This window comes from Pieris napi, chromosome 23 (genome assembly GCF_905475465.1).
Source record: "Pieris napi chromosome 23, ilPieNapi1.2, whole genome shotgun sequence".
Taxonomy (NCBI): Eukaryota; Metazoa; Arthropoda; class Insecta; order Lepidoptera; family Pieridae; genus Pieris; species Pieris napi.
In genome coordinates, this window is record NC_062256.1 from 2064471 (window position 1) to 2086003 (window position 21533).

At 36.6% G+C, this 21533-nt stretch overlaps 1 protein-coding gene across 44 annotated transcripts in view; it reads left to right on the plus strand.

The window, feature by feature from the left end:
• The window catches only part of LOC125061088, a 112731-nt gene that overhangs the window by 35663 nt on the left and 55535 nt on the right, over window positions 1–21533 (plus strand). For 13 of the 44 annotated variants that reach the window (XM_047666231.1, XM_047666229.1, XM_047666233.1 and 10 more), the window contains 3 exons: window positions 19355–19412; window positions 19507–20426; window positions 20762–20841. The exons of 1 other annotated variant lie outside the window; for it this stretch is intronic. In XM_047666231.1, coding sequence (XP_047522187.1) covers window positions 19355–19412; window positions 19507–20426; window positions 20762–20841 — 1058 coding nt within the window. Of the gene's footprint in view, window positions 1–160; window positions 219–312; window positions 1188–1491; window positions 1572–2954; window positions 3264–8150; window positions 8275–13283; window positions 13294–13380; window positions 13721–14147; window positions 14268–14440; window positions 14723–15167; window positions 15902–19006; window positions 19185–19354; window positions 19413–19506; window positions 20427–20761; window positions 20842–21533 lie in introns of those variants that run through there. 30 more of the 44 variants (XM_047666264.1, XM_047666257.1, XM_047666268.1 and 27 more) reach the window with 17 other exon arrangements.

The window sequence follows — 21533 nt, forward strand, 5'->3', positions numbered from 1 at the left end:
TAGAAAGCTGATCAAAAATTATATTACCCATTGAATTCACAATTGGAGAATTTTGGTATTTATATTTTATACTGCGTTCAGCTCAATACACTTTCATTTTAATTTGCTCATATATTCATGTGGTGTGTGCCCTTACCATTTCAAACACTTTTGATTTCAGATTTCCGTCCCAATAACCATAGTGGATAGATTAAAATATACACCAACCAAAAATGATTGTGAGTATTCTTGTAAAACATACACTATACCGTATAATAAATCATATTATATCCTTTCTGTTTCTATCCATTATTCAAATATTAAATTTTACAGCACCGGTTGATAGTCAAAAAAATACTTTCCTATTGTCTCATAATACTCAAGATATGATATATGATAGAGATGATGATGATGATGTCATCATCATTGATAAAGAACCTGAAGCTATTGTTATACCATCTGATGACGCACTTAACGATGATCTCCCTTGTGTCATTGCTAAGATTAAATCCGAACCACTTGAAAACGAAATACAAACATCTGATACAAAACATACTGTTACACCACAAAATCATTTTGAATGTAAAACGATGGTAACCCAATTACCTAAAGACACAAAAGACGTATTTAAATGCCTGTCAGTTGGAAACAGCATTAATGATGATAAAGTATTAGGTATTGAAGAAATTAAAAGGGAACCGGAATTAAAAGGGAATAGTGAACAGAATGTCTCCATGGAATCTACATTTGGAATTATAAATACACAAAGTTTGACGACAAATAATGTAAATAAAGTTACTAATATAAAAATTTTTATACCTAAAACTAATCAGACTCTGCTAACCGACGTTTCACGAAATTCAGAATCAGATGTGAAAATAGAAGTTATAAAAATTGAGGAAGAGAAACTAATGGGAGTTGACCTAAGTAATATACAATTGAATGAACATAAACGAGAAGAAGGTAGACCGGCGGAAATGTCTAATAATTTAGAACAAATTACTCCAAAAGAATCTAAAGTATCAGAACCGTTAAAGGTAGAAACAAATGTAGAGACGATGGCTGGTGTTCCAATAAAGGAAGAAGCTGATCCGGAAATGGATTTCAGATTATCGGATATCAGAAGGATATATCATGTCGATGTTGTTAATGTCGGTGCAAACAAAATTGGACAAAGCGAGAACTGGCACCAAAACAGATTTGCTTTCGTAAGTGATAATAACTAAACACCCTGTCAAATAATATAACGCCAATAGACAAATGACACTAGTACCAACACTAACAAAATATACAATTTAGCAAATATATTTAATCTGTATAACACGATCATACACATAATATGTTTTCTTCAAATGTTCAAACCTTTAACTAAATATTTGTTTCCAACACACAAATATACAGTATCTACGATATTCCAAAGCCCGTCCCATCCTCCAAGAGATCATGTCTGTTGACTTCAATATGGCTGGAACATTGCAAAGCTACAATTAAGTTAAACCTTATAAATTTCAGTCGCATTTCATCACCATCACACCGAATGTAGCTTTAAATACCGATGATGAAAGTAACCGAACACAGAGGAAGAAGGAAATGTAAGTTGTATGTTATGTTTATTTGACGACTAATTATAAATGAAATATTCTTAAACTACATTATAAATGTACAGAATTGTTTAATTTAAATCTAATGTACAGATTTAGTAACATTTTTATAAGTGAACGGCTATGGGTCATATTCTAACTGCCTTTAATTGGATTTTTTATACGGCCAATAGTTATAGTTCGCCCTTATTCTATCTTCTGAATCTCTCCTTAAATTCTCTCCTTTAATAAAAAAACGTATAGATGTATGAAATAAAGACTCTTGATATGCATCTTCACGTGTAAGCTCAGACTTCAAGGATATGCCCCCGTGACCGCACTGTGGACAGATCAACTCCGGAACGCCGTGCTTTTCAAAGTGCAACAGATATTTAATATTTATGCATCGAATCAAAACTTTTTTTACATAACGAACAATGATAATCATAAAGGTGAATTGTTTTTTATCATTCCTATCGTTTGTGTTGTTTGTATAGTCTGTGCACGCCTTTGAAGTTACAGCGAATGCAGCTGTATAGTCTGTAACAAAAAAAACGTGTGTCACTCGGGGACTGCCGCGGTAAAGCTTTTGCGTAGTATTTTTTATCAACTTATGCAATTTTAATAAATTATTTATTTTTTATTTATGCAGTATTTTTTTTTTCTTTGATATTGTTTGATATTACTAGTTATTTCGATAGGGCAACTCGTTACGTTTCATTTCGTGCCAACATTTTGGATTTGGATAAAAAATTAGATTTAGACGGTCCAGCGTGTAGTGTAGTTAAAAAATTTGTTTTCGCGTTTTATTTCCGCTTTTGTTGCCCTTGTTTCTTGGTAAATAGACAATATTTAAAATATTTCTTAATCCTTTATCTCAACATAGTTGCACAAAAATAAATGTTACATTAACAACAACATTTTCTAATATATAAAATTCTCGTGTCACAATTTTCGTTCCCATACTCCTTCGAAACGACTAGACCGATTCTTATGATTTTTTTTATGCATATTCAGTAAGTCTGAGAATCGGCTACTATCTATCGTTCAAACTCCTAAGTGTGTCCAACCCAATTTTATTTCTTATTTAAAAAAAAAATATGTTTTATTTTTACATAAAACCCTTTATTATCATCTCTCTACGCTCACCCCCTATTTTTTATTATAGTAGTAGTAGTAGTAGATAGTTATTTTTATTGAACTACAAAAATGTTTCCTAGAAATAATATAGGTACATGGCAAAACGACGTTTGCCGAGTCAGCTAGTAATATATAAATATGTAAGTGTTAATAACATCGATTTGTTTTCAATTCTTTTCTTACTTATTAAAATTACGTAGTAGAAAAAGCTTAGTATTAAAAGAGGAATTATAAGGTTCTGTTTATATTTGACAGTACAAGAAAATGCAACTAAGATATCAGATATGACCCAAACAGAAAAAGAAATACAAAGGCAAAAGTGGAGAAGAAAAAGAAAAAAACATTAAGGAAATATCAAGTAGCGGGAGCACAAATTCAGCATCTGATGTAGTCACCATCTCATCTGGGAAGTCATCTGTGTCATCATCGACTTCGGAAGGTATAATCAGAGGAATCTCGACTGAAATATCAACTCCTAAGTTATTAAATGCGACAAAGACAGCATATTTTCAGTAACTTAAAAAATATAAAAAAGATTTTGATAAATAAAGTAGATAAACCGTTTCTTTTCTTATTCATTTATTAATCAATATAATAATATGTTAACTTACAGCCTTCTCTTCTCATTCACATTGCCCCAATTCTGATAAAGTACTACATACTAGCCATAACTATATGTACGTTTATAATCTAGGAGTATAAAAAGTTTAAATAGATTCCTTTCATTTTCAAATCTTGATGTTGAAAATAAACATTATTATTGTACACTGCAGTAAAACCAGCCTGTTTGATTCAATTTTAATTATTTTTACCTGATCTGTAGACCTTTTCTCAGCTCTGTCAGCAGGGACGTCTATCCTCCGAGCAAATCTCTTCTGGTGTTTAAGTCTGTTGTATATCGAGAACGGTTTCGTAGTTTTTTGCCACACTTAAATTTTTTACTATGTAACAGGATACCGCCGCCTATGGACACTTACATTGCCAGAAGGCTCGCAAGTGCGTTGCCGGCGTTTTAATTTTTGAATTGCACGCTCTTTTCTTGAAAGACTAAGTTGAATTAGTTTGAGAATACTTTAGTGGGCAGCTGGCTCCACATATTGGTGGAGCGTGGCAAAGCTTCCTTAAAAAACGCTCAGTTGTGGAACGACGGACGTCGAGGTTGTGTGGCATTTCGTATTCCGCCTCGACGTCCAATGATGAAACTCAGCTGCAGGTATTAGTCCGAACAACTCCTCTGAACACTCTCCATGATAAATACGGTAGAAGATGCAGAGAGACCACATATCTCATAGATACGCTACGCCAAAGGACCAAGCAGCTCGGAAAGTGACTGGTCGTCGACGCTTCGAATCGCTCTTCGTTGAATACGGTCAATGTCTCTCCTCTTTTACCATGCGTCGTACACACACCATCATTTGATGTGCCATCGGTAACGATTCGCCGTATATGTACTGATAAAAATATCAAAATAAACTAAAAGTATCACAACCATTCAGTCCAACTAACCCGTCAACTCTACCACGCGCTTTAAAATCAAAGATTTAGTTCGATTGGCACCTTCTTTCTTTACTTTACGATAAACTTTGAAAACAATATTTCTCGCTAGAGATCGAAGTTGCTTTTTTGACATTTTCACAAAAACAAAAATTTCAAGAAGATACTCACAAAATCTCAGCAGCGGTTGACAGTTCTCGTGCTTTGATTTGATTGACTTTGACGGCTGACACTTGGACATTGCCAAGTAAAAATCTTTTTTTTTTTTTTTTGTTTATGCCATGAGATTCCGGTAGACCTATACGTTTAAGGATTAGACTTTAGAGCCCAAAGAATTAGTGACTCGTATGTGAACAACATAATGTATGATGGATTCGACAAACAAGAGTCGAATTTAGCACTTTGGCGCGACTCAGAATCGAGACTAAGCGTTTGTCAACTGTTATCGTAAGATTAATCTACCTTCAAATTATTGAATTGCAAAACGCTCAAACTGCGCAGTAATCGCAATTCGCAATATCAAGTATGGTCTCATCGGACTTCACTGAGGTTTTATCTAGGTTATTGTAATTATTTATTTTGGGATTGTTTATAGTTTTAGTTTATTAATAAAGTCTCTATTTTCGTTAGTCACCTTTTTTTTTTTTTTCCACAAACAATAATTTTGAAGCATTATTCCTTATACATATGAATTAAGGAATTCTTATATTATAGAATATATTATATTATAATTTTGTTAATAAAAAATGTGTGCGTGTACTAGGTGTACACACGTAAGAAGTGAAACTTATATAAAACTTTTGTTGTACGCAGAGCCATAATTGGTTTGTTTTAAGTTTAGAGGTCCGAAACTATTTCTTTAAACACAGTAAATTTTGATACACTGCCTAGCATACAATTTATATATTAATTGCTGCAAATTGCGACTAGCAAATTTCAAGTCGAAAATGTAATCCGTTGTCAAATTTCAAAGTCAAAAACATACTATATGTCATATTTTAACGCCGATAAAGAAGTTTGACTTCGAAAATGTAATCCGTTGTCAGACTTCAAAGTCAAAAACATACTATATGTCATATTTTAACGCCGATAAAGAAGTTGACTTCAAAAAGCAACATGGCGCGTAACGGAAAAATGTGACGCGTAACGCAAAAATGTTACACTAAATTTTTTTCCAACCCCGATAAAGAAGTTTCACTTCAAAAATTACCGTTTCAAATGTGTGATTTAGGAGAAATGGTAAGGATCACTGGTTTAAATATAATTTCTAAACGCACTACTGGCTGACCATCTATCGTCAACTCACAGATCTGCCTAACCGGCACGCGACTTCGTCCACCGACGTCATAATCGAAAGCCAAACATCGATGTTCGATATTTATCGAAAACCGAACTGAAAGATTTTTTTATTGACTAAGAAATAAAATACTGTGAAATGGTTCGACATTTATTAAGAAACAAAACAAATTATTAAATATTCCGATATTTTTTATCAACTGACTGAATGAAAAGTAATTTTAATAAAGAAGACCTAATCTATTTCTTGGTTGAATGAGAAAGAGCGAGCGAGACTTCGAAGAACGAACGAAGGGAACGACCGTATAGCAACATCGATGTAAAGAATCATTAACATCAAAACATCTATGTTTTTGAAATTATACTTCTTTTCGTTAAATATTTATTATTAATTATTTAAAAATTGAAAAATTTGTGATAAAAAATTAAAATTGAACATCAAATTTAAATATTAATTTCTAATATTTATTCTTAAAATGAATGAATAATATAATAAAATAATAATAATTATTATTATTAATTAATAATTGTATCTAGTAATCATCATCAACACAATAAATCTGAAAATGATCATGATGAAGTGACTAGACTCTAGTATGTATGTAAAACCAAGTTTCAAAAAATGCAAATAAAATAACGCACATTCACGTGAAAATAAAAAAAACTAAAAAAGTAACGGATTTCTAACGGAAATTTTGCACTGTAAGACTGTTCACACACTGTTCTACCAAAATCCACTTTCGAAATGGCCGTTTGCGTTTATAAAATTAATAGGGATGTGAAAAATAATCGATTTCTTTAAAAGTGAAAATCGATTTTTGTATTCGATTATAATATTAAAAATAATTGAAAATCAATCATAGTTGATCAGTTTCAGTTGAACAGTTATTTAAAAAATAATATTATTATTATACTAACCTAGCCTAACCGAACAATAATAATAATACATTTTTGGACAGCTCTTTAACAAAAAATATTAATATACTAACCTAACCTAACCGAACAATAATAATAATACATTTTTGGACAGCTCTTTAACAAAAAATATTAATATACGAACCTAACCTAACCGAACAATAATAATAATACATTTTTGGACAGCTCTTTAACAAAAAATATTAATATACTAACCTAACCTAACCGAACAATAATAATAATACATTTTTGGACAGCTCTTTAACAAAAAATATTAATATACTAACCTAACCTAACCGAACAATAATAATAATACATTTTTGGACAGCTCTTTAACAAAAAATATTAATATACTAACCTAACCTAACCAAACAATAATAATAATACATTTTTGGACAGCTCCGGCGCTACGGGAAATGCAGCCCCTCCACCCTTGCGTACCAAAGCACAGGCATTATGCAAGCCGTAGGGGCTAAGGCTGGTCGCCGAAGGCGACCAAAAAGCCGAAGCTGCGGAGGCTTCCTCCGCGCCTCCGATTTTTTATATACACTAGGGGTAGGGCAGACAAGACCACGTGGATAGTGGGGTGCTCTGATTCGGTTTTGGGTACTTTTTGGATATTAAAGTAAACACTTTATTCTAGTAAGAATTTCATAATACAGAAAGTTGCAAACAATGAAATACAAGTACAAATTAGGAAATACAGATGAGTAAAAATCACTTTGGTTTTATCATCCTTTCGATGTTTTACAAAAAAACATCAATGCATCGAGTATATCAATACATCTTCAAAGAATCGTATGATCAATGTATCGCATTCTAAACATCGATGTATATCGAATATCCGTAATAGTTCGAGGTCTGGGTTATAAAAGACCAGACATTATATCGGGAGGTGGCAGAGGAAAAATCGACTGATTGATTTTCAATTATAAAAATAATCGATTATTTTAAATATAAAAATCGCGTAAAAAAATCGATTTTTTTAATAATCGATTATTTTTTCACATCCAGTGTTGCCAACTTAGCACTTTCGGTGCTAGATTTAGCACTATTTTCGCAATTCAAGCACTGTCATTTATCATTCAGCACCTAGCACTAAACAGCCATCATTCGGATTTCTCTGGTTGCTGTAACAAAACGCAGCCACGCAAGGTGTAGTAATAAAATTTAATAAAATTTTTAAATCGAACGCACCTATATCTGTCTAATCTATGTTAGGGCTAGAGGTATCTGATTATAAAGATGCAAACAACGAAAATCCCTATAATGAACTAGTTTCATTGGCATTTATATTACTATCATTGCCGCATTCTAACGCCGATGTTGAGAGGGTGTTCAGTTCAATGAACATTAAAAAAAATAAACTGATGAATAAAACGAATTTGGACACTTTGAATTCACTTCTTCATATCCGAACAGGGCTCAAAAACTTAAATAAAAATTGTCATACATATGAAATTCCCCAAGAAGTTCTTAAAAAATTGGCAAAAAAGATATGTACTCATTTAAATTGAAAAAGTCTGACAGCGAAGAACCTTTCACTTCCACGGCGGCTTCAGCGTCAGTACAACGAGAAGCAGAATCAGCAGTAGAGACAGACGATAGTGAAGATGATTGGATGTAGTTTTAAATAATTATTATCATATTAAACCAACATTAAATTAATTATATCTTTTTTTATCAATCTAGACCTCTATTTGAGATTTCATTGACCTACCTAAGAGATCGATTTGGCAACACTGTTCACATCCCTAGTTTATATTGTATCCGTAATCCGGCAAATAATTAAATTTAAAAAAAAAAGCCCTAGTTTATAAGTAACAAATTATGCTCTTCCTATTCTAAGTATAATTATTCCTAGTATAAGGTGTAGCGTTTGTGTAGTACTTTCTTTCATATTTTGATGTATGTGGCAACACAAATACCGGCGGTTAATAAAAAGAAGAAAACGAATGTCACTCAAGACAGACTTCAGAGGAGTGAGATATGTATAATTTTTCCATGGGCTTTTCTATAAGAATATAAATTAATGACTCTTGTTTTGTGAAGAATAAACCAATGAACAAAGTTAAATATGGGTTATGATTTATTATAAGTTAGAACATCCCATAATTGGTGACCCCCGACGTGATGTGAAGTTTCCGACGTGATGTGAAGTTTCCGACGTGACGTGACCACTTTTTGGACTCGCACTCCCAGTTGAGAACGAGCGACGAGGGCGCAACGACGAGGTGCGGCCCCCAATCGTGTCGCTCCAGGGCCAGGTGCGCCAGCAGCGCGATCGTCTGGATGGTTTTTTTCTTTCACGAGTCATTTGTCGCATTTACAAAACGCTTCAACTAAATTATTGTGCATATATTGTTATTTGTTATATTTATATCTATTTGATATGACAACTTATATGTTTACAGTTTAGCTTACCTGTATACTAACCGTGTGATCTGCTACTGCACCTCTCTCACAGCTACAATTTTTTTATTATTATTTCATCTTGCTTGGTCGTGTGGTATAATGGCTGATAGGGAATTAGAACAGCGATTACAACAGCTGACACTGGAGAATGCAGCTCTTCAGCAGAAACTGACTGATATCGGATCTACATCAGAATCAACACTCAAGTCTGAAGAGCAAGCGGTGTGCAAGGTAGCTGTCAAGTTACCACCTTTCTGGCCTGACAAACCAGCAGTATGGTTTGGGCAGGTAGAAGCTCAGTTTGATATAGCGGGTATTGTTGGTGATAATACCAAATATAATTATGTAATAAGTAGATTAGACGAAAAGTTAGCTGGGGAGGTTGAGGATATCATTACCAGACCCCCACCCATAGGCCAACGGTATAAAAAGGTAAAAGATGAGTTAGTACGGCGTCTTTCAATGTCAGAGGAACAGCGGGTACGCCAGCTTATTAGTGTAGAGGAGCTTGGAGACAGGCGACCATCGCAGTTTCTGCGTCATCTGCGTTCGTTAGCGGGTAACACCCTTACAGATGAAAATATTTTGCGCCAGCTTTGGATGCGCCGTCTTCCTCAAAATATTCAGGCTATTTTAGCTTCACAAACTGAACTGAGTCTGGACAAAATAGCAGACCTCGCAGACAAGATCACAGAGATATCAGGACCCAGCCAACAGGTGTACTCCTGTGCGATGCCAGCGCCTGCACCATCGGTACTGGATTCTTTAGTAAAGACAGTGGAAGATTTAAGCAAGCAAGTTGCATCTCTTACCAACTCGCATCCTCGCGGTCGCTCACGCAGCAAATCAATATCTAGACAGCGTTCTCGCGGTGCCTCACCTAGAAATCCAGATATGTGTTGGTACCATAGAAGGTTCAATAGCAGGGCAACCAAATGTACCAAACCCTGCAACTGGCAACCCGACACCTCGCCGTCGGAAAACAGGAAACACAGTCAGTAGACGCGGCGACTGATTGTTCTCATCAAAGCCGCCGTATTTTTGTTACAGATAAACATTCGAAACTCCAGTATCTAGTGGATACTGGCTCGGATCTCTGTTGTTTTCCTAAGCGTCTTGCAAAAAACCGTCGTGTTTCTGCAGATTTTGATCTAAGCGCTGCGAATGGGAGTTCTATTAAAACCTATGGCAACATATCTTTGCATCTTAACCTAGGTTTACGCAGGGATTTCCACTGGAATTTTGTTATTGCGGATGTTGACACACCGATTATCGGCTCCGATTTTTTAAGTCATTATAATTTATTACCGGACTGCCGAAGCAAATGTCTCTTAGATGGTAGCACTGGGTTATCTATCCCCACTTCCATTGCATCCTCCAGTCAATCCAGTGTCAAGACCGTTATTTCTAATAACTCTAGTTTAACACACATACTTACTGAGTTTCCTGATGTCACGCGTCCACCTGGTCTACCTAGAATCATCAAGCACAGCACCGTGCATTATATTAAAACTATTGATGGTCCTCCTGTGTCGTGTCGTCCCCGTCGCCTGGCACCTCAAAAACTTACTGCTGCCAAAAAAGAATTTGAAGACATGGTTCAATGCGGCACAGCAAGACCCTCTAAAAGCGCTTGGTCGTCACCATTGCACATGACACCCAAAAAAGACAACACATGGCGTCCTTGTGGCGATTATCGCGCATTAAACGCTAGGACCATACCAGATAGATACCCCGTTCGTCATATCAATGATTTCGCCTGCAGCCTCGCTGGAGCTACAATTTTCAGCACTATTGACTTAGTGAAAGCGTACCATCAAATCCCCATTTTTGAAGAAGATATCGCGAAGACCGCCATCGTTACCCCGTTTGGCCTCTTCGAGTTTCCTTTCATGACCTTTGGGCTGCGCAATGCTGGCCAAACCTTCCAGCGTTTTATCGACGAGGTCACGCGGGGTCTCGATTTCTGCTTTCCTTATATCGATGACGTGCTTGTTTTTTCAGTGGACGAGAGCAGCCACAGAGAGCATCTGCGCGTCCTTTTTAAGCGCCTACAAGATTACGGGGTGGTGATCAATCCATCTAAGTGCATTCTTGGTGCCAGCGAGGTTGTATTTCTCGGATATCTCATTAACGCTAATGGTACGCGGCCTCCTCTGGACCGCGTTCAAAAGCTATTAGATTTTCCCCCTCCTGACACCGTGCAAGGCGTGAGGCGTTTTCTCGGTATGATTAATTTTTATCGCCGTTTCATCCCTCATGCCGCCAAGTTTCAAGCGCAGTTAGTAGACGCTTTAGTCGAGATCAATGGCAAAGGCTCTAAACCGTATCCATGGACGCCCGAGCTGTTGAGAGTTTTCGAAGACTGCAAGAAAAGTTTATCAGACGCCACGCTACTTACACATCCAGTAAATGATGCACCTTTGGGTCTTTTTACAGATGCTTCTAGCATGCACATCGGCGCCTGTTTACAGCAGTTGATCAATGGACAATGGTGCCCTCTGTCATTTTTCAGTAAGAAACTGACTCCCAATCAGTCGCAGTGGCCTGCCTACCATCGCGAACTTCTGGCGGTGTACGAAAGTGTACAGCATTTCCGTCACATTCTCGAGGTGCAACATGCAACCATTTTTACAGACCACAAACCATTGCTGTATGCTTTCGTACAGCGTAGAGAGAAATTGGCTCCCGCACAGCTCAACCAGCTTTCATTTATTTCGCAATTTACAACCGATATCAGACACGTAATTGGTAAAGAAAATGTGGTAGCTGACGCTATGTCGCGCATAGAGGCAATATCAATGGAACAAGATTTTGAAGCTCTTTTAAAGTCCCAAGAGTCTGATCCAGAGCTCTCTACCATCTTAGGTTCAACTGACTCAGGTCTCCAACTTTCTAAGGTTAATATTCCTGGAACAGCTATTTCTATTATTTGTGACGTCTCAACTGGAAAAACGCGTCCCTATTTAACACCTTCTTTTCGCCGTGCGGTTTTTGACAAGTTTCACCATTTGAGTCATGCCGGCGTTAGAGCAACGACTAGGCTTGTTACCGATCGTTACGTATGGCCATCAGTTAGAAAGGACTGCAGAGAGTGGACTCGTTCATGTCTGGCTTGTCAGCGCAGTAAAATTACGCGACACGTATCGGCGCCGACAGGAGAGTTTAAGTTGCCATCGGGACGATTTTTACATGTTCATATTGACATCGTTGGCCCTCTCCCATTCAGTAACGGGTACCGTTACCTCCTCACAGCTATAGATAGAGTGACCAGGTGGCCTGAAGCTTGGCCTATGCAATCTATCACCGCTGAGGAAGTAGCTGAAACGTTCACCCGTGAATGGATTCCACGCTTTGGTGTCCCAGCTGTTCTGACAACCGACCAGGGCACGCAGTTCGAGTCGGATCTTTTCCATCGTCTGATGCTTAGGTTTGCCACAAGGCGTAAAAGAACCACTGCTTACCATCCTTGCGCAAACGGCATGATTGAACGAGTTCACCGGCAACTTAAAGCCGCCCTAACATGCCACGATGATACGTGGACTAGAGCGTTGCCATTGGTATTGCTGGGTATGCGGTCGGCCCTAAAGGAAGACCTGAACTGCTCAGTTGCAGAAATGACATATGGAGAGCCATTACGTCTACCAGGACAACTCCTCGTACTAGATGACAAGCCAACTCCAGCAATGGAAAACCCAGCTGATTTCGTTGTACGACTTCGACGGAAAATGGCTGAAGTACAACCGACACCGGCATCGCGACATGGCACCAAACGGCCCTTCGTATTTAAAGAGCTACCCGGGGCGACGCACATATTTTTGCGTGACGATACCGTCAGACGTCCTCTGCAGCCACCATACACGGGTCCATATAAAGTTTTAAAGCACGCCATTGATGGTAAAACCCTGAACATCGATTTAAAGGGGAAGGACGTAACTGTAAGTGTGGATCGCGTTAAACCAGCGTTTGTCGAGCAGTTTGTTTTTCCTTCAGCTCCTACACCTAGCTTTGTACCCGCTGGTCCTGCGTCGCCGTCTTTACTCTCGCCTACTGTGGAAAATATTCCTCCCGTTTCTGCCCCTAATCCTGTTGTTACCAGGTCAGGCAGAACGGTTAGATTTAAGACTAGGTTAGATTTGTAAATATTAAGTTTTTTTTATTTTATTGTTATATACTATAATTTTTCGCCTTAGTTTTTCTGTCTCCGTAGGGGGGTGGTGTAGCGTTTGTGTAGTACTTTCTTTCATATTTTGATGTATGTGGCAACACAAATACCGGCGGTTAATAAAAAGAAGAAAACGAATGTCACTCAAGACAGACTTCAGAGGAGTGAGATATGTATAATTTTTCCATGGGCTTTTCTATAAGAATATAAATTAATGACTCTTGTTTTGTGAAGAATAAACCAATGAACAAAGTTAAATATGGGTTATGATTTATTATAAGTTAGAACATCCCATAAAGGTTTGAATAAGTAACTTTTTATTTGTACCACTGTAAGAGTTTTTTCGCTTACATATTTTGATGACTATTAATGGTACCATTCAATTTCTATTTTCAGATTTCAAGATGGGTAAAACAGATGCGGAAAATAGTAGAAACTATTACTATCGAAAAAAAGCTGCCAAGGAAGCTGAAAGAGCTCGTCTAGGCTTGTCAGTAATCAAGCCAAGAAGAAAAACAGGAGCAGAACGTAATCGTGCCTATAGGCTGCGAAAAAAAGCTGCCAAGGAAGCTGAAAAAGCTGATCAAGGCTTGTCAGTAAACACGCCAATAAGAAAAACAGCAGCAGAACGTAATCGTGCCTATAGGCTGCGAAAAAAAAAGGGTGCGTGTACTCAGTTGGTGAGTTTTGTGTAGCTGAATGCAAAATGGAAGATGGCAATAAAATTGTTTTAATGGTAATTTACATTACTCCAAATCAAAAAATGGACGACATCATACATTTCCTGAAAAGAATATTATGGCCATATACAAAAGCTGGTATAATCTTCATAGAGGAGAAGATAAATTACCTACCCTATTTTTTATTAACAGATTACATATGTTTATGTTAATAGATTGTTTTGGGTTGAATGGTCTATTAACATAATACAACATTTGTTAATACTTAACAATTTCATAAGCTTTTTAAGATATGTATGTTCAAGGTTTTAGATTCTCTATGTAGATATACTTCATACACTGGCTTTGTTATGTGATATTGCTTGCTATATCTGCAAACTTATTTGTTTGCAGGTACACACCTGCAAACAAATAAGTTTTGAGTAATTAAGTTAAGCTATAACAAAAAATGTATTATAATTTTAAAATACCATTGAAAAATAGACAAATATCAAGATTCTAAAGCATATTTCAATACATGGTACATTGAAGAGGTCTGGGTAGATAGTAATTGGTTACTAGTGGTGGTTTATGAATCTTGGCCTTGGATATCTGTTTTAGTAGGTAATCATCTTAATACATCTTTATTCACCATTTGTTATAATTTTATAATTTCTGTTTTGTTAAAATAATTTTATAACTTATTTGTACTAAAATTATCAAATATGTTAACAATATCAGAAATCAAGCCAGTTTTGTACATATACAAGTGTTTTCAGTTTTGTATTTTTTTTCAGAGTGATGTGGAGAGTACATTAGCAAGAAATAAAAAAGGACTACTTGCAGTAGATATTGCTACTCAATCTGTTCAAACAAACACAAATTCCATTGGGGAAATAAATCCAGGCCGAAGTAATACCATGCCTATGAATTTTAACAATAAGGTAGTACTAGAGAATGTTGATGAGATTACAATGGAAAAACAGCATGAAATAATAAGTTGGAGGGAAATAGTGAAAGAATCTACTGAAATTTATCTTCAATCTTATAATATTTGTGATAAAATACTACATGGACAGGTAAGTTTTGAAAATATTAATTAATTAGTTGTTGCATATGTTAGTTGTTTGAACAGCTATTTCATGACTGGAATGACTATGTTTCTTACAAATTTGTTTTCTGTATTTTTCATTTATTACATTAAATTAAACCTAGATTGAAATTCTTCAGGCCGTTTTTTTAACTGTCATCTACATAGCTAACATTGATTATATCAAACAAATCCAAATTTTGTTTTAAACAATTTTTTTAAAACTATGGGTTGAGGGGACATTTATATTAAGTATATGATATGGAATATAAAATTCTAAAATCGTTCGGTCTCACACATAATTATTCTAATTTAAATGAAGCTGTTCTCTCTATATATTGACAAGCAAGAATCCTGAATAAAGATAGAGTTTGCAATACATTTCTGATCTTGCTACTAACAAATCTGTTTCTATCTTTTCTTTGACTTGTCAGGTCCTCAATACCTGCAAACCGGACGTAAAAGTATTCGTAAAAACTCCCCACGAGAAACTATTAGACCGAGCATTCACACAATGGTGCGATTGGGCCTCCCTCACAGAGGAGCCCAAAGCTCCGCCGTTATTCTACAAATGCTACATCTGCGATATGGCGTGGTGGCACTTGGCTCACTTCCGTTACCACATACGAGTCCACGAGACCTCGAGCCTCTGCATCGTTCTAGAAATTAATGACACCGACGAGTGCAATATTGTCGCTTACTACAGCAAATCGGCGAACAAGTACATCGCGAACATAGAAGGGAAATGTTGGAAATGCGGCGAAAATGCGTTCGAACATACGAAATTGAAGAACTGTGTCGGATGTAAGAAACCGTTCTCCACGTGCAGCAAGCTACGCCAACACCAGTGGTACTGCGAGGGGTTCAAACACTTGCACCTAGAACTTTTCGCCTCAGCTGAGAAGATATTTAAATGTCACCTGTGTCGGTTTTACTTTTTCAAAACGGAAGACATTAAAGAACACATGATATTGCGGCATTCTGTGCGGTCCGATGTGCCCATACCGGGCTGTGCTGTTTGTGAGAAGTGTAAAGACCTGGTGTCATATAATGATGATCATGTTTGTGAATCTAAAGAGTATGTTATGACGTGTGGTGCGTGCAAGAAAAGGGTCACCAAAAGCAGTGCTGCAGTCCATCAGATTGAAGGGAACGTCACCTGCTCTGTGTAAGTTGTTTTGTTATTGCTTTATTTAACAGTAAGGCGTTTAATCTTGGTGCCTGAAGGGCTACAACACGGTTCACATGATGTGCGACATTCTGTGCCTGACATCTCGCTTTTTAGAAATCAAATCCAAATTGTAGGTAGCCAATATTTTATTGCTCGCGGGAAAAACTACAAAAAAAAATCCCTATTACAGTTACTACCAGTTCTTAAATCAGAACTAAAACGACGAAAACTGGTAATAAACTGCCCGTCATAGTAATTATAATCTTAGTATTGTCTTTGATTAACATAACTCATTTAAATAAAACACTGTTTTGACCGGATTGAAGTTATGTATTATTATAAATTTACAACTATTTAACATAATTTTAAATTTATCCGACGTTTCGCGTGCTTTACAGCGTGCGTGGTCACGGTGACTGAAGACAAAGGATGTTGAATGTCAAAAAGTATCACAGCTGCAGAGAAAGTTGAATTATCTGTATTTATTTCCCCGGAGTTGGTATCGACTAAAAGATGGAGGGTTTTGGCAAAAATGGCTCACGGTGTCCTCTATTTTCGCGGATTGTGTTTCTTTTTGAGATTTTAATTTGGATATTATTGGATCCCAGGTGTTTGACAATTTTAGGCCGTCTTCTCTATTGAAATTGGGGTGTTTTTTGATTTCAATGGCTTCGCGTACCAATCTTGGGAAGAATCTTTTCTCTTTCGCAAGTACTTTCGGTTGGTCAAAGCGTATGTAGTGATTAGGCCTATCTAGTATGTGTTCACAGACTGCTGATTTTGTGTGTCGTCTATGTCTTATGTCTGCAATGTGTTCTTTGAGTCTGCTGGACATATTGCGTTTAGTTTGCCCTATGTAAGACAGGCCACAGTCGCAATCCAGTTTGTATATACCTGCATCTTGCAATGGGGTGTTACTTTTGATTGGTCTTAGGAATTGCTGAATCTTCTTGTGCGGCTTGAAAATTGTATGAATAGAAGCTCGTTTTAGGATCCGGCTAATTCTATCTGTAACTCCCTTTACATATGGCAAGTAGGCTGGCTGGCGGGGAACTGTTTGTGTCTTGTTTTTGTTTTTGTGATGTAGCCGGGGGATGCGCAGCTTGTTTCGGTGTAGCACCTGTTTGACATGCTGTAGTTCCTCCTCGAGGTGGGTATCATCACAAAGACGTTGGGCTCTCTGAAACAAACATTTACCGACAGAAAGCAGTTGTGAAGGGTGGTGGTGGGATTCACCATTGAGGTACCTATCTGTGTGGGTTGCCTTCCTGTGTATTGTGTGACCTAGTGTGCCATCTGCTTTGCGTATAATTAAAATGTCTAAAAAGGGCAGACGGTTGTTGTTTTCTTGTTCAACAGTAAATTTAATGTTCTTGTGTATTGAATTTAAATGTGCTAGAAATGCAGATATTTTGTCATTGGGGAGTACTACAAATGTGTCATCGACATATCTCTTGTACAGTCGAGGTTTAACCGGGGCATTGGCCAGAGCTCTCTCCTCAAAGTCCTCCATGAAGATGTCAGCGACTATAGGTGACACTGGAGAACCCATGGCTACTCCATCAACCTGCACATAGAACTCATCTTTCCACATTAAGTATCCTGATGTGAGACAGTGTTTTACAATATCTACATAATCTGGTGACATGTTCTGTTCTCTAAGTCTTTTTGCAATGATATCTAGGCAGTCATTTAGTGGTAAGTTTGTAAATAGTGACTCAATGTCAAAGCTCACCATGGTTTCATTGTGGAGTAATTTGAGATCTTTCAATGTTTCCACAAAATGGTAAGAGTCCTTAACATGAGCACTAGTGTGCCCCCTGAGAGGGGATAATATTGACGCTAAGTGTTTGGCTAATTTGTATGTGGGTGAGTCGATATGACTGACTATGGGTCTTAAAGGATTGTTGTGTTTGTGTATTTTTGATACGATGACACATTTGTAGTACTCCCCAATGACAAAATATCTGCATTTCTAGCACATTTAAATTCAATACACAAGAACATTAAATTTACTGTTGAACAAGAAAACAACAACCGTCTGCCCTTTTTAGACATTTTAATTATACGCAAAGCAGATGGCACACTAGGTCACACAATACACAGGAAGGCAACCCACACAGATAGGTACCTCAATGGTGAATCCCACCACCACCCTTCACAACTGCTTTCTGTCCGTAAATGTTTGTTTCAGAGAGCCCAACGTCTTTGTGATGATACCCACCTCGAGGAGGAACTACAGCATGTCAAACAGGTGCTACACCGAAACAAGCTGCGCATCCCCCGGCTACATCACAAAAACAAAAACAAGACACAAACAGTTCCCCGCCAGCCAGCCTACTTGCCATATGTAAAGGGAGTTACAGATAGAATTAGCCGGATCCTAAAACGAGCTTCTATTCATACAATTTTCAAGCCGCACAAGAAGATTCAGCAATTCCTAAGACCAATCAAAAGTAACACCCCATTGCAAGATGCAGGTATATACAAACTGGATTGCGACTGTGGCCTGTCTTACATAGGGCAAACTAAACGCAATATGTCCAGCAGACTCAAAGAACACATTGCAGACATAAGACATAGACGACACACAAAATCAGCAGTCTGTGAACACATACTAGATAGGCCTAATCACTACATACGCTTTGACCAACCGAAAGTACTTGCGAAAGAGAAAAGATTCTTCCCAAGATTGGTACGCGAAGCCATTGAAATCAAAAAACACCCCAATTTCAATAGAGAAGACGGCCTAAAATTGTCAAACACCTGGGATCCAATAATATCCAAATTAAAATCTCAAAAAGAAACACAATCCGCGAAAATAGAGGACACCGTGAGCCATTTTTGCCAAAACCCTCCATCTTTTAGTCGATACCAACTCCGGGGAAATAAATACAGATAATTCAACTTTCTCTGCAGCTGTGATACTTTTTGACATTCAACATCCTTTGTCTTCAGTCACCGTGACCACGCACGCTGTAAAGCACGCGAAACGTCGGATAAATTTAAAATTATGTTAAATAGTTGTAAATTTATAATAATACATAACTTCAATCCGGTCAAAACAGTGTTTTATTTAATTATAATCTTCTTTTTTTTCAGATGCAATGTGAAAATAGTAAAGAGTTGTGCAACACATCTCCACGCACTTCGTCATACCATGAACTATGGATTGGCGTACAAGTGCCTCACCTGTAAATTTTTTATAATCTTTGACTTGGAACAGATTAAAACGCACAAAATGTTTTATCATTCCAATCGTGACTTTGATTATGATCTTGTAAGTATCAATTTTTCATTATTTTAATACGGTAGAACAGTGTATTAAAGGTTATAGCGCCATTGGTTTTGTTTTTTTTTATACGGTACACTTTAAAAAAAAAAATATTTAAGGCAGTTTATGCCAGTAAAATAATTGTGTGGATAGAAAGCTGATACTTTTTATTTCAGATTTCCGTCCCAAAAACCATAGAGGATAGATTAAAATCTACGCCAGCCAAACATGATTGTGAGTATTCTTGTAAAACATAATTTTTATCGTATAATAAATCATATTATATCCTTTCTATTTCTATCCATTATTCAAAACTTTAAATTTACAGCACCGGTTGATAGTCAAATAAATAATTTCCTATTGTCTCATGATACTCAAGATATGATATATGATAGAGATGATGATGATGATGTCATCATCATTGATAAAGTACCTGAAGTTATTGTTATACCATCTGATGACGCACCTAACGATGATCTCCCTTGTGTCATTGCTAATATTAAATCCGAACCACTTGAAAACGAAATACAAACATCTAAAACAAAACATACTGTTACACCACAAAATGATTTTGAATGTAAAATGATGGTAACCCAATTACCTAAAGACACAAAAGACGTATTTGAATGCCTATCAGATGGAAATAGAATTAATGATGATAAAGTATTAAGTATTGATGAAATTAAAAGGGAACCTAATAGTGAACTGAATGTCGCCATGGAATCTACATTTGGAATTATAAATACACAAAGTTTGACGACAAATAATGTAAATAAAGTTACTAATATAAAAAATTTTATACCTAAAACTAAACAGACTCTGCTAACCGACGTTTCACGAAATTCAGAATCAGATGTGAAAATCGAAGTTATAAAAATTGAGGAAGAGAAACTAATGAGAGTAGACCTAAGTAATATACAATTGAATGAACAGAAACGAAAAGAAGGTAGACCGGCGGATATGTCCAATAATTTAGAACAAATTACTCCAAAAGAATCTGAAGTTTCAGAACCGTTAAAGGTAGAAAAAAATGTAGAGACATTTGTCGAAATCGATATCCCATGGGACACTGTTCCAATAAAGGAAGAAGCTGATCCGGAAATGGATTTCAAATTATCGGATATCAGAAGGATATATCATGTCGATGTTGTTAATGTCGGTGAAAACAAAATAGATGTTAAGCAAAAAATTAATGAATTTGATTCCACCGGACAAAGTGAGAACTGGCACCAAGACAGCTTTCCTTTCGTAAGTAATGATAACTAGACACCCTGTCAAATAATATAACGCCAATAGAGAAATGACACGAGTACCAACACTAACAAAATAGACAATTTAGCAAATATATTTAATCTGTATAACACGATCATACACATGTTTTCTTCAAATGTTCAAACCTTTAACTAAATATTTGTTTCCAACACACAAATATACAGTATTTACGATATCCCAAAGCCCGTCCCAACCTTCAAGAGATCAAAGACAACCCATCCGACCGGTTGCCTTCGTCAGCCATGTCTGTTGACTCCAAAATGGCTGGAACATTGCAAACCTACAATTAAGTTAAACCTTATAAATTTCAGTCGCATTTCATCACCATCACACCGAATGTAGCCTTAAATACCGATGATGAAAGTAACCGAACACAGAGGAAGAAGGAAATGTAAGTTTTATGTTATGTTTATTTGACGACTAATTATAAATGAAATATTCTTAAACTACAGTATAAATGTACATAATTGTTTAATTTAAATCTAATGTACAGTATTAGTAACAATTTTTATACGTGATCGGCTATGGGTAATATTCCAACTCCCGAAAGTCCAAAATGTTTTGGATTTTTATAAACGGCCAATAGTTATAGTTCGCGCTTAGTTTATCTTCTAAATTACTTTAATTCCTTTAATAAAAAAACGTATAGATGTACGAAACAAAGAGACTCTTGATATGCATCTTCACGTGTAAGCTCAAAGACTTCAAGGATATGCCCCCGTGACCGCACTGTGGACAGATCAACTCCGGAACGCCGTGCTTTTCAAAGTGCAACAGATATTTAATATTTATGCATCGAATCAAAACTATTTTTACATAACGAACAGTGATAATTATAAAGGTGAATTTAATTTTGACATTCGTATCGTTTGTGTTGTTTGTATAGTCTGTGCACGCCTTTGAAGTTACAGCGAATGCAGCTGTATAGTCTGTAACAAAAAAAAACGTGTGGCACTCGGGGACTGCCGCGGTAAAGCTTTTGCGTAGTATTTTTTATCAACTTATGCAACCATAATAAATTATTTATTTTTTATTTATGAACTGTTTTTATTTCTTTGATGTTAATTCAAGTTACACTTTTTG